Source organism: Salmo trutta, chromosome 12 (genome assembly GCF_901001165.1).
Source record: "Salmo trutta chromosome 12, fSalTru1.1, whole genome shotgun sequence".
Taxonomy (NCBI): Eukaryota; Metazoa; Chordata; class Actinopteri; order Salmoniformes; family Salmonidae; genus Salmo; species Salmo trutta.
This window is the reverse complement of record NC_042968.1, coordinates 44,503,222-44,521,837: the sequence shown is the minus strand read 5'-3', so window position 1 is coordinate 44,521,837 and position 18,616 is coordinate 44,503,222. Positions and strand designations below refer to the sequence as shown.

At 46.2% G+C, this 18,616-nt stretch overlaps 1 protein-coding gene across 4 annotated transcripts in view; it reads right to left on the bottom strand.

Annotated features, from left to right (window-relative positions):
- LOC115203613 (sodium/potassium/calcium exchanger 1) overlaps positions 1-18,616 on the bottom strand; it is a 44,860-nt gene that overhangs the window by 20,218 nt on the left and 6,026 nt on the right. For 2 of the 4 annotated variants that reach the window (XM_029768440.1, XM_029768441.1), the window contains exons 3-6: positions 17,049-17,254; positions 5,606-5,713; positions 5,298-5,406; positions 572-625 (exon numbers count right to left, since the gene is read on the bottom strand). In XM_029768440.1, the coding sequence (XP_029624300.1) occupies positions 572-625; positions 5,298-5,406; positions 5,606-5,713; positions 17,049-17,254 (477 nt within the window). The remainder of the gene's footprint in view (positions 1-571; positions 626-5,297; positions 5,407-5,605; positions 5,714-17,048; positions 17,255-18,616) is intronic. The other 2 variants (XM_029768443.1, XM_029768444.1) reach the window with 2 other exon arrangements.

Below are 18,616 nucleotides of genomic sequence, written 5' to 3'. Positions count from 1 at the left end.
GACAGAAGATGAAGAGATACTCAGTAACTCTCGGTAGGACAATGGAAGATGGAGTGATAGATAGTAGACTGAAGATGAAGAGATACTCAGTAACTCTCGGTAGGACAATGGAAGATGGAGTGATAGATAGTAGACTGAAGATGAAGAGATACTCAGTAACTCTCGGTAGGACAATGGAAGATGGAGTGATAGATAGTAGACAGAAGATGAAGAGATACTCAGTAACTCTCGGTAGGACAATGGAAGTTGGAGTGACAGATGGTAGACTGAAGATGAAGAGATACTCAGTAACTCTCGGTAGGACAATGGAAGTTGGAGTGATAGATGGTAGACTGAAGATGAAGAGATACTCAGTAACTCTCGGTAGGACAATGGAAGATGGAGTGATAGATAGTAGACAGAAGATGAAGAGATACTCAGTAACTCTCGGTAGGACAATGGAAGTTGGAGTGATAGATAGTAGACTGATGTCCTATGTACTAACAATGGAAACCCTTCAGAAGGGCTGGCGTGAAGTGACAATACAGGGTGACAACATGAGGAAGAGGTGACATGTTGACATCCCTCTTACCTTGTCTAACTCTCTTCTGACCAGGGCCTCTAACATCTCTGCTAAATCCTGTCTCTGGAATAAGAGGACGATGGAAGACACCATAGAATTACACATTAGAAGTCATTTAATAGGATCTCTGTGGGAGAGATATTCAGTCAGCCTCTGTATTTACCAGTTCCCCCAAGTCCCTGACATCCAGAGCTATGGTGTGGAGTAGCCATTAGAGCAGCTCTCTCCAAACCTGGTCCTGGGGGGAGACCTGATTCAAAAGCCTCTCAACACCTTGGCGCTACCTTACACTAGAGACTCATGTTGTGTGATAAGTGAAGAGCAGAGGTCAAGTCCACCTGTGTTCCTGGATTACAGGGATGTGACTGTTCTGTCCTCTACTGGAGTGACCTTGACTGAGTCCTCAGGCCACCAGGCAGCCAGACCTGTCCCCATGCAGCCTCCTCCCTCCCAGCACTCTGATCCTTAATCAGCTTTCAATACAGGCTAATAAAGGCTGGATAAGAGCCAGCCTCTGGCCGACCAATCTCTTTATCTCAATAGCACTATCTCTAGGTCTCTCCTTGTACTGGACTGTGTGTGTCACTGAGCTAACAGTCTGATGCTGCTGTGAAGCTAATAGTCTGATGCTGCTGTGAAGCTAACAGTCTGATGCTGCTGTGAAGCTGAGCTAACAGTCTGATGCTGCTGTGAAGCTGAGCTAACAGTCTGATGCTGCTGTGAAGCTGAGCTAACTGTCTGATGATGCTGTGAAGATGAGCTAACTGTCTGATGATGCTGTGAAGCTGAGCTAACAGTCTGATGCTGCTGTGAAGCTAATAGTCTGATGCTGCTGTGAAGCTAACAGTCTGATGCTGCTGTGAAACTAACAGTCTGATGCTGTTGTGAAGCTGAGCTAACAGTCTGATGCTGCTGTGAACCTGAGCTAACTGTCTGATGATGCTGTGAAGCTAACAATCTGATGCTGCTGTGAAGCTAACAGTCTGATGCTGCTGTGAAGCTAATAGTCTGATGCTTCTGTGAAGCTGAGCTAACAGTCTGATGATGCTGTGAAGTTGAGCTAACTGTCTGATGATGCTGTGAAGCTGAGCTAACAGTCTGATGCTGCTGTGAAGCTAATAGTCTGATGCTTCTGTGAAGCTAACAGTCTGATGCTGATGTGAAGCAAATAGTCTGGTGCTTCTGTGAAGCTAACAGTCTGATGCTGCTGTGAAGCTGAACTAACAGTCTGATGATGCTGTGAATATGAGCTGTCTGATGATGCTGTGAAGCCAAGCTAACAGGCTGATGCTGCTGTGAAGCTGAGCTAACAGTCTGATGCTACTGTGAAGCTAACAGTCTGATGCTGCTGTGAAGCTGAGCCAATAGTCTGATGCTGCTGTGAAGCTAACAGTCTGATGCTGCTGTGAGCTAAAAGTCTGATGCTGCTGTGAAGCTGAGCTAAAAGTCTGATGCTTCTGTGAAGCTAACAGTCTGATGCTGCTGTGAAGCTGAGCTAACAGTCTGATGATGCTGTGAAGCTAACAGTCTGACGCTGCTGTGAAGCTAAAAGTCTGATGCTGCTGTGAAGCTGAGCTAAACGTCTGATGCTGCTGTGAAGCTGAGCCAACAGTCTGATGATGCTGTGAAGTTGAGCTAACAGTCTGATGATGCTGTGAAGCTAACAGTCTGATGCTGCTGTGAAGCTAAAAGTCTGATGCTGCTGTGAAGCTGAGCTAAAAGTCTGATGTTGCTGTGAAGATGAGCTAACTGTCTGATGCTGGTGTGAAGATGAGCTAACAGTCTGATGATGCTGTGAAGCTAATAGTCATGCTGCTGTGAAGCTAACAGTCTGATGCTGGTGTGAAGCTAAGTCTGATGATGCTGTGAAGCTAATAGTCATGCTGCTGTGAAGCTAATAGTCTGATGCTGGTGTGAAGCTAACAGTCTGATGCTGCTGTGAAGCTAATAGTCATGCTGCTGTGAAGCTAACAGTCTGATGCTGGTGTGAAGCTAACAGTCTGATGCTTCTGTGAAGCTAACAGTCTGATGCTGCTGTGAAGCTGAGCTAACAGTCTGATGATGCTGTGAAGCTGAGCTAACAGTCTGATAATGCTGTGAAGCTGAGCTAACAGTCTGATGCTGCTGTGAAGCTGAGCTAATAGTCTGATGCTGCTATGAAGCGAACAGTCTGATGCTGTTGTGAAGCTAACAGTCTGATGCTGCTGTGAAGCTGAGCTAATAGTCTGATGCTGCTTTGAAGCGAACAGTCTGATGCTGTTGTGAAGCTAACAGTCTGATGCTGCTGTGAAGCTAAAAGTCTGATGCTGCTGTGAAGCTAAAAGTCTGATGCTGCTGTGAAGCTAATAGTTTGATGCTGCTGTGAAGCTAAAAGTCTGATGTTGCTGTGAAGGTGAGCTAACAGTCTGATGATGCTGTGAAGCTGAGCTAACAGTCTGATGCTGGTATGAAGATGAGCTAACATTCTGATGCTTCTGTGAAGCTAACAGTCTGATGCTGTTGTGAAGCTAACAGTCTGATGCTGCTGTGAAGCTGAGCTAATAGTCTGATGCTGCTGTGAAGCGAACAGTCTGATGCTGTTGTGAAGCTAACAGTCTGATGCTGCTGTGAAGCTAACAGTCTGATGCTGCTGTGAAGCTAAAAGTCTGATGCTGCTGTGAAGCTAACAGTCTGATGCTGCTGTGAAGCTAACAGTCTGATGCTGATGTGAAGCTAACAGTCTGATGCTGCTGTGAAGCTAAAAGTCTGATGCTGCTGTGAAGCTAACAGTTTGATGCTGCTGTGAAGCTAAAAGTCTGATGTTGCTGTGAAGGTGAGCTAACAGTCTGATGATGCTGTGAAGCTGAGCTAACAGTCTGATGCTGGTGTGAAGATGAGCTAACATTCTGATGCTTCTGTGAAGCTAACAGTCTGATGCTGATGTGAAGCTGAACTAACAGTCTGATGATGCTGTGAAGTTGAGCTAACATTCTGATGCTGCTGTGAAGCTGAGCTAACAGTCTGATTCTGGTGTGAAGATGAGCTAACAGTCTGATGATGCTGTGAAGCTAACAGTCTGATGATGCTGTGATGCTAACAGTCTGATGCTGCTGTGAAGCTAACAGTCTGATGCTGCTGTGAAGCTAACAGTTTGATGCTGCTGTGAAGCTAACAGTCTGATGATGCTGTGAAGCTGCAAGGAACTATTTTGACTGGTGTCATCAATGGTCATCAACCTTTGTCCTTTGAGAGAATAACAGAGTGAGCAGAGTTCTGTTTCCGTTGAAGCTCTAAAACAATTGTTTCAACAATATAACTCCTCGTGTAGACCTTTATGAGGGTATAGTGAATGTAGAAGGTCCCTGTGGCAGTAGTGAATATAGAAGGTCCCTGTGGCAGTAGTGATTATAGAAGGTCCCTGTGGCAGTAGTGAATATAGAAGGTCCCTGTGGCAGTAGTGAATGTAGAAGGTCCCTGTGGCAGTAGTGAATGTAGAAGGTCCCTGTGGCAGTAGTGAATATAGAAGGTCCCTGTGGCAGTAGTGAATGTAGAAGGTCCCTGTGGCAGTAGTGAATGTAGAAGGTCCCTGTGGCAGTAGTGAATATAGAAGGACCCTGTGGCAGTAGTGAATGTAGAAGGTCCCTGTGGCAGTAGTGAATGTAGAAGGTCCCTGTGGCAGTAGTGAATATAGAAGGTCCCTGTGGCAGTAGTGAATGTAGAAGGTCCCTGTGGCAGTAGTGAATGTAGAAGGTCCCTGTGGCAGTAGTGAATGTAGAAGGTCCCTGTGGCAGTAGTGAATGTAGAAGGACCCTGTGGCAGTAGTGAATAATGAAGGTCCATGTGGCAGTAGTGAATGTAGAAGGTCCCTGTGGCAGTAGTGAATATAGAAGGTCCCTGTGGCAGTAGTGACAAGGCCATCAGACTGTTAAACGCCATCACTAACATAGAGAGGCTGCTGCCAACATGCAGTACAGACTCAAATCTCTGGCCATTTAAATAAATGGACTTAATAAAGGTATCACTAGTCACTTTAAATAATGCCACTTTAATAATGTTTACATATCCTACATTACTCATCTCATGTGTGTATACTGTATTCTATACCATCTACTGCATCTTGCCTATGCCGCACGGCCATCGCTCATCCATATATTTATATGTACATATTCTTATTTATCCCTTCACATTTGTGTGTATAAGGTAGTTGTTGTGAATTTGTTAGATTACTTGTTAGATATTACTGCATTGTCGGAACTGGAAGCACAACCATTTCGCTACACTCGCATTAACATCTGCTAACCATGTGTATGTGACCAAAAATATGTATTTGATTTGACTTGAATAGCTATAATATATGGTTCTGTAGCTCCTCCCAGGAGGCATAGCTTCCTGGTCCCTGCTACTGTACAGGAAGGACCATAGTATAGGTCCATAGATTAGGTCCATAGATTAGGACCATTGTTTAGGACCATAGATTAGGACCATAGATTAGGACCATAGATTAGGACCATAGATAAGGACCATTGTTTAGGACCATAGATTAGGACCATTGTTTAGGACCATAGATTAGGACCATAGATTAGGACCATAGATTAGGCCCATAGATTAGGACCATTGTTTAGGACCATAGATTAGGCCCATAGATTAGGACCATTGTTTAGGACCATAGATTAGGCCCATAGATTAGGACCATTGTTTAGGACCATAGATTAGGACCATAGCGGTCCCTGAAATAATAGAGATTGATCTAAAGTACCTTCTCCCAGAGGGTCCAGTGTGTGGATCATGAGCTGGAAGATGGTGTTTCTGTTGGTGCTGTTGTGGAGAGAAGCATTACTGCCTCCTCTCTGGAGAGTGGGCTTCACCTGGGACAACACACACACACACACACACACACACACACACAACAGGGTTGAAGCCACGGCAGATCACGCCAGGTTACATTCAGGTAAAGCCTTCTTTTTGCTGGTCACTAAAATGACATCTAAACCCCCCCCCAAAAACCATAATTTTACAATCAGTACACAACCTGATCATGACATCACAATCAAAGAGTGTTGAGACCTTCAATTTTTCTCTGTCTCTCTTCTGGGGTGAGTCTTGAGGTTGTGGTTTGGGTTCTGGTGAAACATTGTTTTGGGGTGGATCAGGTGGTGAAGGTCCACTGTTCTTCTGTAAATACAGGAATATTTTAGTACACGTTTACAATAGGAACCAGAGAGAGGAGAAAAGGCAGACTTTTAATGCACTTCCCCAGTGGGCAAAATGTACTGAATGACTTTTCATGGTCAGGTTGTATTCTGATTGTAAAAAGGAAGGGTTTGTTGTCCTTTTTTTGTAGTCCAGAAAAAATATGTTGTTTCAACCAGAAAATAATGTCTTTATGAAATCCCATGCCAACATTTGCCCGCTGGGTAGAGGCTGCATAATGGGTGTCTACTGATGAGCCAAAGACAGGATTATAACAACAGTGATATTAGTTAGAACAGGTAACTGCCAAAATAAAGGAAAACACCAACATAAAGTGTTTTAATAGGGCGTTGAGCCAGAACAGCTTCAATGGCATAGATTCTACAAGTGTCTGGAACTCTATTGGGGGGATTTGGGCAGAGGTCTTGGTTAGATGAAGAACACACACTACCGATCAAAAGTTCTAGAACACCTACTCATTCAAGGGTTTTTCTTTTTTTTACTATTTTCTACATTGTATAATAATAGTGAAGACATCAAAACTATGAAATAACACATATGGAATCATGTAGTAACCAAAAAAGTGTTAAACAAATCAAAATATATTTTATATTTGAGATTCTTCAAAGTAGCCACCCTTTTCCTTGATGATAGCTTTGCACACTCTTGGCATGCTTTTCCAACAGTCTTGAAGGAGTTCCCACATATGCTGAGCACTTGTTGGCTGCTTTTCCTTCACTCTGTGGTCCGACTCATCCCAAACCATCTCAATTTGGTTGAGGTCAGGGGATTGTGGAGGCCAGGTCATCTGATGCAGCACTCCATCACTCTCCATTTTGGTAAAATATCCCTTACACAGCCTGGAGCCAGTCCTGTTGAAAAACAAATGATAGTCCCACTAAGCCCAAACCAAATGGGATGGGGTATCGCTGCAGAATGCTGTGGTAGCCATGGTGGTTAATTGTGCTTTGAATTCTAAAAACATCACAGGTGCTTTGCTGTGTCATCAGCAAAGCACCTTAACACCTCCTCCTCCATGCTTTACGGTGGGAAATACACATGCGGAGATCATCTGTTCACCCACACCGCGTCTCACAAAGACACAGCGGTTGGAACCAAAAATCTCAAAGGCCTGCTTCACACAGTCTCCTCTGAACAGTTGATGTTGAGATGTGTCTGTTACTTGAACTATGTGAAGCATTTATTTGGGCTGCAATTTCTGAGGCTGGTAACTCTAATGAACGTATCCTCTGCAGCAGAGGTAACGCTGGGTCTTCCTTTCCTGTGGCGGTCCTCATGAGAGCCAGTTTCATCATAGCGCTTGATGGTTTTTGCGACTGCACTTGAAGAAACTTTCAAAGTCTTAAAGTAATGATGGACTGTCGTTTCTCTGCTTATTTGAGCTGTTGTTGCCATAATATGGACTTGGTCTTTTACTAAATAGGGCTATCTTCTGTATACCACCCCTACCTTGTCACAACACAACTGATTGGCTCAAATACATTAAGAAGGAAAGAAATTCCACAAATTAAGTTTTAAGAAGGCACACCTGTTAATTGAAATGCATTCCAGGTGACTACCTCATGAAGCTGGTTGAGAGAATGCCAAGAGTGTGCAAAGCTGTCATTGGGCAAAGGGTGTTTTTTTGAAGAATCTCAAATCTAAATTTATATTTTGATTTGTTTAACACTTTTTGGTTGCTACATGATTCCATATGTGTTTTTTCATAGTTTTGATGTCTTCACTATTTTTCTACAATGTAGAAAAAAGCAAAAATAAAGAAAAACCCTTGAATGAGTAGGTGTGTCCAAACTTTTGACCGGTAGTGTATATCACTAATCTTCTGGATAGCAACAGAGATGTATTGGCTGTTCAGATGTGTAGGAGGAGACTCAGCATAGGAGAAAGGCTAAAATAGCAGTACTTGTGTGAATGTGTTCTTTGTCTTATGCAGCTGTATGACCCAGTAGGTGAATAAGCTTTTTTTTTTTATTTTATATATTTTTTTATTTAACCTTTATTTAACTAGGCAAGTCAGTTAAGAACAAATTCTTATTTACAATGACGGCCTACTCTGGCCAAACCCTAACCCAGATGACGCTGGGTCAATTGTGCACCGCCCTATGGGACTCCCGATCACGGCCAGCTGTAATACAGCCTGGAATGAGCTGTACTAAGCGTCCGTGAGTTTTTACTCTGTTTATTTACAACCTAACAGTGTGCTAGCGCTTGTGTGCATATGTGTGTGTCTGTACCTGTGTGTGTGTCTCTTCACAGTCCATAAGGTGTATTTGTATCTGTTTTCTAAATGATTCTACTTCTTGCATCAGTTACCTGATGTGGAATAGAGTTCCATGTAGTCATGGCTCTATGTAGTACTGTGAGCCTCCCATAGTCTGTTCTGGACATGGGGATTATGAAGAGACCTCTGGTGGCATGTCTTGTGGGGTATGTATGGGTGTCTGAGCTGTGTGCTAGTAGTTTAAACAGACCTCTGGTGGCATGTCTTGTGGGGTATGTATGGGTGTCTGAGCTGTGTGCTAGTAGTTTAAACAGACCTCTGGTGGTATGTCTTGTGGGGTATGTATGGGTGTCTGAGCTGTGTGCTAGTAGTTTAAACAGACCTCTGGTGGTATGTCTTGTGGGGTATGCATGGGTGTCTGAGCTGTGTGCTAGTAGTTTAAACAGACAGCTCAGTGCTTTCAGCTTGTCAACACCTCTTACAAAAACAAGTAGTGATGAAGTCAATCTCTCCTCCACTTTGAGCCATGAGAGATTGACATGCATATCATTAATGTTAGCTCTCCGTGTACTTTTAAGGACCAGCAGTACTGCCATGTTCTGGGACAATTGTAATTTTCCTAAGTCCCTCTTTGTGGTACTGACCACACTACTGAACAGTAGTCCAGGTGTCACAAAACTAGGACCTGTAGGACCTTCCTTGTTGATAGTGTTGTTAAGAAGGTAGAAACTAGGACCTGTAGGACCTGCCTTGTTGATAGTGTTGTTAAGAAGGTAGAAACTAGGGCCTGTAGGACCTGCCTTGTTGATAGTGTTGTTAAGAAGGTAGAAACTAGGACCTGTAGGACCTGCCTTGTTGATAGTGTTGTTAAGAAGGTAGAAACTAGGACCTGTAGGACCTGCCTTGTTGATAATGTTGTTAAGAAGGTAGAAACTAGGGCCTATAGGACCTGCCTTGTTGATAATGTTGTTAAGAAGGCAGAGTAGAGCTTTATTATGGACAGACTTCTCCCCATCTTGGATACTGTTGTATCAATATGTTTTGACCAGGACAGTTTAGAATCCAGGGTTACTCCAAGAAGTGTAGTCACCTCAACTTGTTCAATTTCCACATTATTCATTACCAGATTTAATAAAGGTTAAGGGTTTAGTGAATGATTTGTCCCAAATACAATGCTTTTAGTTTTTGAAATATTTAGGACTAACATATTCCTTGCTACCCATTCTGAAACTAACTGCAGCTCTTTGTTAAGTGTTGCAGTAATTTCAGTTGCTGTAGTAGCTGATGTGTATAGTGTGGAGGCATCCGCATACATAGACACACTGGCTTTACTCAAATGGCTTTATGTTGTTAGTAAAGATTGAAAAAAGTAAGGGGCCTAGACAGCTGCCCTGGGGAATTCCTGATTCCTGCATTATGTTGAAGAGGCTTCCATTAAAGAACACCCTCTGTGTTCTGTTAGACAGGTAACTCTTTATCCACATTATAGCAGGGAGTGTAAAGCCATAACACATATGTTTTTCCAGCAGCAGACTATGATCGATAATGTCAAAAGCCTCACTGAAGTCTAACTAAACAGCTCCCACAATATTTGTATCATCAATTTCTCTCAGCCAATCATCAGTCATTTGTATAAGTGCTGTGCTTGTTGAATGTCCTTCCCTATAAGCATGCTGAAAGTCTGTTGTCAATTCATTTACTGTAAAAAAGCATTGTATTTGGTCAAACACCATTTTTTCCAAAAGTGTACTAAGGTTTGGTAACAGGCTGATTGATCGGCTATTTGAGCCAGTAACTGGGGCTTTTCTATTCTTTGGTAGGGGAATAACTTTAGCTTCCCTCCAGCCCTGAGGGCACACACTTTCTAGTAGGCTTAAATTGAAGATGATATGGCAAATAGGAGTAGCAATATCGTCCTCTATTGTCCAGTTGACACCCTATTGCCATTTGGGACCCACCCTGTAAAAATGACTAGCATATAAATCATACTCAACCATTTCTCTGCTGAAAAAACGAAATGACAACCCAGATGCTTTACAGAATGACTTAGGACACCCCGTACTAGCATGGGAGAATCTAGGTCCCAAATGGCACCCTATTCCCTATATAGTGGTACTACTTTAGACCAGGGCCCTATAGAGGGTAGGGAGTAGGGAGCCATTTGGGTATCCATCAGCCTAGATGTGAAGGGCTGTCAAACGCCCCAATTGACCCAAGACATTAATTTAGTGCAGTGTCACGATTCTTCCACACTCATCAGCGCCTGATTGCAGGAGTGTTGTCCTGAGTGTGTGTTGTCCTGAGTGTGTGTTGTCCTGAGTGTGTGTTGTCCTGAGTGTGTGTTGTCCTGAGTGTTTGTGTTGTAGTGTGTGTGTTGTAGTGTGTGTGTTGTAGAGTGTGTGTTGTAGTGTGTGTTGTAGTGTGTGTTGTAGAGTGTGTTGCAGAGTGTGTGTTGTAGTGTGTGTGTTGCAGAGTGTGTGTTGCAGTGTGTGTTGTAGTGTGTGTGTGTGTGTTGTAGTGTGTGTGTGTTGTAGTGTGTGTGTGTTGTAGTGTGTGTGTGTTGTAGTGTGTGTGTGTTGTAGTGTGTGTGTTGTAGAGTGTGTGTTGTAGAGTGTGTGTTGTAGAGTGTGTGTTGTAGAGTGTGTGTTGTAGTGTGTGTGTTGTAGTGTGTTTGTTGTAGTGTGTTTGTTGCAGAGTGTGTGTTGCAGAGTGTGTGTTGCAGAGTGTGTGTTGCAGAGTGTGTGTTGCAGAGTGTGTGTTGTAGTGTGTGTGTGTTGTAGTGTGTGTGTGTTGTAGAGTGTGTGTTGTAGAGTGTGTGTTGTAGTGTGTGTTGTAGAGTGTGTGTTGTAGAGTGTGTGTTGTAGAGTGTGTGTTGTAGAGTGTGTGTTGTAGTGTGTGTGTTGTAGTGTGTGTGTTGTAGTGTGTGTGTGTTGCAGAGTGTGTGTTGTAGAGTGTGTGTTGTAGTGTGTGTGTTGTAGTGTGTGTGTTGTAGTGTGTGTGTTGTAGAGTGTGTGTTGCAGTGTGTGTGTTGCAGTGTGTGTGTTGCAGTGTGTGTGTTGCAGTGTGTGTGTTGTAAAGTGTGTGTTGTAGAGTGTGTGTTGTAGAGTGTGTGTGGCAGAGTGTGTGTTGTGTGTGCTGGAGGGTGTGTGTTGGTGTGCTGGAGGGTGTGTGTTGGAGGGTGTGTTTTGGTGTGTTGGAGGGTGTGTGTTGAAGGGTGTGTTGTAGAATGTGTGTTGCAGAGTGTGTGTTGCAGAGTCTGTGTTGGTGTGTTGGAGGGTGTATTGTGAGTAGTGGTGTACTGCAGTGTCGCGGGGCCCCCGCAAGATCTGAGAAAGCCCCGGGAAACCACTAACTTGGGGCAAAGAGAAAAAATATCTCCTACTATCTTACACATTTTCCCTGAGGATGAGAGAAAATGTTGCCGTTTTAAAGCTAATTTCCTGCAATTCTACACATATTGCCATGGGACAGAGAGATAAATGTGCAGTTTTATAGCTAATCTCATGCTATTCTACACATTTTGTAATGAGGCTGAGATAATGTTTGATTTGAGTCAGTGTACGGTTGTGGATTCACTGCATTGTTTGGCATATTGACAGTTAATTTGAAAAATGTGTGGAATCATTCTTCTAAAACTGGCTGGCTAGCTACAGTGAGGGAAAAAACGTATTTGATCCCCTGCTGATTTTGTACGTTTGTCCACTGACAAAGAAATGATCAGTCTATAATTTTAATGGTAGGTTTATTTGAACAGTGAGAGACAGAATAACAACAAAAATATCTAGAAAAACGCATGTCAAAAATGTTATAAATTGATTTGCATTTTAATGAGGGAAATAAGTATTTGACCCCCTCTCAATCAGAAAGATTTCTGGCTCCCAGGTGTCTTTTATACAGGTAACGAGCTGAGATTAGGAGCACACTCTTAAAGGGAGTGCTCCTAACCGCAGCTTGTTACCTGTAAAAAAGACACCTGTCCACAGAAGCAATCAATCAATCAGATTCCAAACTCTCCACCATGGCCAAGACCAAAGAGCTCTCCAAGGATGTCAGGGACAAGATTGTAGACCTACACAAGGCTGGAGTGGGCTACAAGACCATCGCCAAGTAGCTTGGTGAGAAGGTGACAACATTTGGTGAGATTATTCACAAATGGAAGAAACACAAAAGAACTGTCAATATCCCTCGGCCTGGGGCTCCATGCAAGATCTCACCTCGTGGAGTTGCAATGTCCATGAGAACGGTGAGGAATCAGCCCAGAACTACACAGGGGGATCTTGTCAATGATCTCAAGGCAGCTGGGACCATAGTCACCAAGAAAACAATTGGTAACACAAAACGCCATGAAGGACTGAAATCCTGCAGCGCCGGCAAGGTCCCCCTGCTCAAGAAAGCACATATACATGCCCGTCTGAAGTTTGCCAATGAACATCTGAATGATTCAGAGGACAACTGGGTGAAAATGTTGTGGTCAGATGAGACCAAAATGGAGCTCTTTGGCATCAACTCAACTCGCCGTGTTTGGAGGAGGAGGAATGCTGCCTATGACCCCAAGAACACCATCCCCACCGTCAAACATGGAGGTGGAAACATTATGCTTTGGGGGTGTTTTTCTGCTAAGGGGACAGGACAACTTCACCGCATCAAAGGGACAATGGACGGGCCATGTACCGTCAAATCTTGGTTGAGAACCTCCTTCCCTCAGCCAGGGCATTGAAAATGGGTCGTGGATGGGTATTCCAGCATGACAATGACCCAAAACACACGGCCAAGGCAACAAAGGAGTGGCTCAAGAAGAAGCACATTAAGGTCCTGGAGTGGCCTAGCCAGTCTCCAGACCTTAATCCCATAGAAAATCTGTGGAGGGAGCTGAAGGTTCGTGTGTGTGTGTGTGTGTGTGTGTGTGTGTGTGTGTGTGTGTGTGTGTGTGTGTGTGTGTGTGTGTGTGTGTGTGTGTGTGTGTGTGTGTGTGTGTGTGTGTGTAAAATGAAGCAAAACATTCTTGTTAGCTGGTTGGTACTCTGTTGTCGAGGGCCATTGACAAACAAACGCTATAATTTAGCATAACCTAACATGTAGGCTAAACATGAAGCTTTGACAACTGAAGAATGGTATGCTGTGTGGTAATCATTGCCTGTGTGTTTAGCACAGGAGGCTGTTGAGGGGAGGACGGCTCATAATAACGACTGGAACGGAGCGAACGGAACGACACCAGGCTGGATCATGTTGTTGTATTGTATTGTTGTATGTTTTAATGATGTAATGTATTGATTGTTGCTGCCTTCTTGGCCAGGTCTCCCTTGAAAAAGAGACTCTGGTTCTCAATGTGCTTTTCCTGGTTAAATAAAGGTTAAATAAAAATAAAAAATTCACATTGGGCTTAATGTATTTGATACCATTCAACTGATTCCGCTCCAGCCGTTACCACGAGCCCGTCCTCCCTAATTAAGGAGCCACCAGCCTCCTCTGACGTTGAAGTGGGTGGGTGCTATTTGTTTCTACTGGTCTGGACAATACTTCGCTGCTACAGCTTTGTCTGCCAAAGAATATATAATGAAACAGAGAGGATTGATATTCAGATGACCGTGACTAGAGCTATATGGTGACTGGCACCAGGTGTGGGATTTAGCTGAATAATACGCTCCTCCAGTGTGACAATGACAAACTGATGGCTGACATTACTTTACATCTCATCAGCATTACATCACCTCCGTCCCTCCGTCCCGTCCTGTCCTCCCCTGACCCATGCTCCCCTATGCTGGGCTCTGACACCTGGGATCCTTTCAGGGATTCAGTCCCAATCATCAAAGGCTGCCGAGTCTGGCTGCCACACAAATACACACTCTATGGCCTGTACAAAGGGCTGGATGGATAAACATAGGCTCTGATGACAGTCCAGTGAATCAACCATTCCATGTCTCTCATGGACTGGACCAGAGAGGGTCTGGGTCCTGGGTGATATTGTCTCTCATGGACTGGACCAGAGAGGGTCTGGGTCCTGGGTGATATTGTATCTCATGGACTGGACCAGAGAGGGTCTGGGTCCTGGGTGATATTGTATCTCATGGACTGGACCAGAGAGGGTCTGGGTCCTGGGTGATATTGTATCTCATGGACTGGACCAGAGAGGGTCTGGGTCCTGGGTGATATTGTATCTCATGGACTGGACCAGAGAGGGTCTGGGTCCTGGGTGATATTGTCTCTCATGGACTGGACCAGAGAGGGTCTGGGTCCTGGGTGATATTGTCTCTCATGGACTGGACCAGAGAGGGTCTGGGTCCTGGGTGATATTGTATCTCATGGACTGGACCAGAGAGGGTCTGGGTCCTGGGTGATATTGTATTTCATGGACTGGACCAGAGAGGGTCTGGGTCCTGGGTGATATTGTCTCTCATGGACTGGACCAGAGAGGGTCTGGGTCCTGGGTGATATTGTCTCTCATGGACTGGACCAGAGAGGGTCTGGGTCCTGGGTGATATTGTCTCTCATGGACTGGACCAGAGAGGGTCTGGGTCCTGGGTGATATTGTATCTCATGGACTGGACCAGAGAGGGTCTGGGTCCTGGGTGATATTGTATCTCATGGACTGGACCAGAGAGGGTCTGGGTCCTGGGTGATATTGTCTCTCATGGACTGGACCAGAGAGGGTCTGGGTCCTGGGTGATATTGTCTCTCATGGACTGGACCAGAGAGGGTCTGGGTCCTGGGTGATATTGTATCTCATGGACTGGACCAGAGAGGGTCTGGGTCCTGGGTGATATTGTATCTCATGGACTGGACCAGAGAGGGTCTGGGTCCTGGGTGATATTGTAATGGGCTTTTCTAGTATTTGTATTTCCTGATAATTGTTTTTTTTGGTAGAGTTTTCTTTGTTTCTTTGTCTGTCTGTCTGCCACTCTGCCTACCTGTCTGTCTGTCTGCCACTCTGCCTACCTACCTGTCTGTCTATCTGTCTGCCACTCTGCCTACCTACCTGTCTGTCTGTCACTCTGCCTACCTGTCTGCCACTCTGCCTACCTACCTGTCTGTCTGTCTGCCACTCTACCTACCTGTCTGTCTATCTGACACTCTGCCTACCTGTCTGTCTGTCTGCCACTCTACTTACCTGTCTATCTGTCTGCCACTCTGCCTGTCTGTCTGTCTGCCACTCTGCCTGTCTGTCTGTCTGTCTGCCTACCTACCTGTCTGTCTGTCTGCCACTCTGCCTACCTGTCTGTCTGTCTGTCTGTCTGTCTGTCTGCCACTCTGCCTACCTACCTGTCTGTCTGTCTGCCATTCTGCCTACCTGTCTGTCTGTCTGTCTGTCTGTCTGTCTGCCACTCTGCCTACCTGTCTGTCTGTCTGTCTGCCACTCTGCCTACCTATCTGCCTGTCTGTCAGCAGCTATGCCTGTCTGTCTGTCTGCCACTCTGCCTACCTACCTGTCTGTATGTCTGTCACTCTGCCTACCTGTCTATCTGTCTGCCACGCTGCCTACCTACCTGTCTGTCTGTCTGCCACTCTGCCTACCTACCTGTCTGTCTGTCTGCCACTCTGCCTACCTGTCTGTCTGTCTGCCACTCTGCCTACCTGTCTGTCTGTCTGTCTGTCTGTCTGTCTGTCTGTCTGCCACTCTGCCTACCTACCTGTCTGTCTGTCTGCCACTCTGCCTACCTGTCTGTCTGCCACTCTGCCTACCTACCTGTCTGTATGTCTGCCACTCTGCCTACCTACCTGTCTGTATGTCTGTCACTCTGCCTACCTGTCTGTCTGCCACGCTGCCTACCTACCTGTCTGTCTGTCTGCCACTCTGCCTACCTGTCTGTCTGTCTGTCACTCTGCCTACCTACCTGTCTGTCTGTCTGCCACTCTGCCTACCTACCTGTCTGTCTGTCAGCCACTCTGCCTACCTGTCTGTCTGTCTGTCTGTCTGCCACTCTGCCTACCTACCTGTCTGTCTGTCACTCTGCCTACCTGTCTGCCACTCTGCCTACCTACCTGTCTGCCACTCTACCTACCTGTCTGTCTATCTGACACTCTGCCTACCTGTCTGTCTGTCTGCCACTCTACTTACCTGTCTATCTGTCTGCCACTCTGCCTGTCTGTCTGTCTGCCACTCTGCCTGTCTGTCTGTCTGTCTGCCTACCTACCTGTCTGTCTGTCTGCCACTCTGCCTACCTGTCTGTCTGTCTGTCTGTCTGTCTGTCTGCCACTCTGCCTACCTACCTGTCTGTCTGTCTGCCATTCTGCCTACCTGTCTGTCTGTCTGTCTGCCACTCTGCCTACCTGTCTGTCTGTCTGCCACTCTGCCTACCTATCTGTCTGTCTGTCAGCAGCTATGCCTGTCTGTCTGTCTGCCACTCTGCCTACCTACCTGTCTGTATGTATGTCTGTCACTCTGCCTACCTGTCTATCTGTCTGCCACGCTGCCTACATACCTGTCTGTCTGTCTGCCACTCTGCCTACCTACCTGTCTGTCTGTCTGCCACTCTGCCTACCTGTCTGTCTGTCTGCCACTCTGCCTACCTGTCTGTCTGTCTGCCACTCTGCCTACCTGTCTGTCTGTCTGTCTGTCTGCCACTCTGCCTACCTGTCTGTCTGCCACTCTGCCTACCTACCTGTCTGTATGTCTGCCACTCTGCCTACCTACCTGTCTGTATGTCTGCCACTCTGCCTACCTGTCTGTCTGTCACTCTGCCTACCTACCTGTCTGTCTGTCTGCCACTCTGCCTACCTGTCTGTCTGTCACTCTGCCTACCTACCTGTCTGTCTGTCTGCCACTCTGCCTACCTACCTGTCTGTCTGTCAGCCACTCTGCCTACCTGTCTGTCTGTCTGTATGTCTGCCACTCTGCCTACCTGCCTGCCTGTCTGTATGTCTGCCACTCTGCCTACCTACATGTCTGTCTGTCTGTCTGCCACTCTGCCTATCTACATGTCTGTCTGTCTGTCTGCCACTCTCCCTGCCTGCCTGCCTGCCTGTCTGCCACTTTGTCTGCCTACCTGCCTGTCTGTCTGTCAGCCACTCTGCCTGTCTGTCTGTCTGTCTTTTTGCTTCACCAAAACTGCCTAACAAAGTCCCAACAACTCTACCAACCTTCTTGGGTTCCTTCTCCTCTTCCTCCTCCGGCATGATGATCTTGACGATGCTCTTGTGTTTGTTGATCTGCGTCTTGACGAAGTGTTCGATCTGCACGTTGAACTTCATGAAGCAGACGTAGGCTACGTAACCCGACACCAGCATTACGCTCTCCCACCACATGATGGTGTTGTCCAAGAAGAACACTATCAGCATGACCAGATCTATGATGGAGGAGGGGGAGGCGGAGGAGGAGGAAGAGGAGGGAGAGGAGGAGGAGGAGGAGCAGGAGGGGGAGGAGGGAGAGGAGGGGGAGAAAGATGAGGAAGGAGGAGGAGGAAGGAGGAGGAGAACGAGGAGGAGGAGGGAGAGGAGGGGGAGGAGGAGGAGAGGAGGGGGAGGAGGACGAGGAGGAGGAGGAGGAGGCGGAGGGAGAGGAGGAGGAGGAGGAGGGGGAGGAGGAGGAGGAGGAGGGAGAGAAAGATGAGGAAGGAGGAAGAGGAGGAAGGAGGAGGAGAACGAGGAGGAGGAGGAGGGAGAGGAGGGAGAGGAGGGGGAGGAGGAGGAGGAGGAGGGAGAGGAGGAGGAGGAGGAAGGGGAGGAGGAGGAGGAGGAGGGGAGGAGGAGGAGGATGAGGAGGAGGAGGAAGAGGAGGGGGAGAAAGATGAGGAAGGAGGAAGAGGAGGAAGGAGGAGGAGAACGAGGAGGAGAGGAGGAGGAGGAGGAGGAGGGAGAGGAGGAGGAGGAGGGAGAGGAGGATGATGAGGAGGGAGGAGGGAGAGGAGGAGGACGAGGAGGGAGAAGAGGAGGAGGAGGGAGAGGAGGGGGAGGAGGAGGAGGAGGAGGGAGAGGAGGAGGACAAGGAGGGAGAGGAGGAGGAGGAGGGGGAGGAGGGCAAGAAACGGGAGAACATGATAGTGTTGTCAAGGATGAACACGATCAGCATGATCAGGAGAGAGGAGAGGATGAGTCCCAAATGGCATCCTATTCCCTCTATAATGGTAGTACTATAGACCAGAGCCCTATTACCTATATACTGCACTACTATAGACCAGAGCCCTATTCCCTATATAGTGGTACTACTATAGACCAGAGCCCTATTCCCTATATAGTGGTACTACTATAGACCAGAGCCCTATTCCCTATATAGTGGTACTACTATAGACCAGAGCCCTATTCCCTATATAGTGGTACTACTATAGACCAGAGCCCTATTCCCTATATAGTGGTACTACTATAGACCAGAGCCCTATTCCCTATATAGTGGTACTACTATAGACCAGAGCCCTATTCCCTATATAGTGTACTACTATAGACCAGAGCCCTATTCCCTATATACTGCACTACTATAGACCAGAGCCCTATTCCCTATATAGTGGTACTACTATAGACCAGAGCCCTATTCCCTATATAGTGGTACTACTATAGACCAGAGCCCTATTCCCTATATAGTGTACTACTATAGACTAGAGCCTTATTCCCTCTATAATGGTAGTACTATAGACCAGAGCCCTATTCCCTATATAGTGGTACTGCTATAGACCAGAGCCATATTCCCTCTATAATGGTAGTACTATAGACCAGAG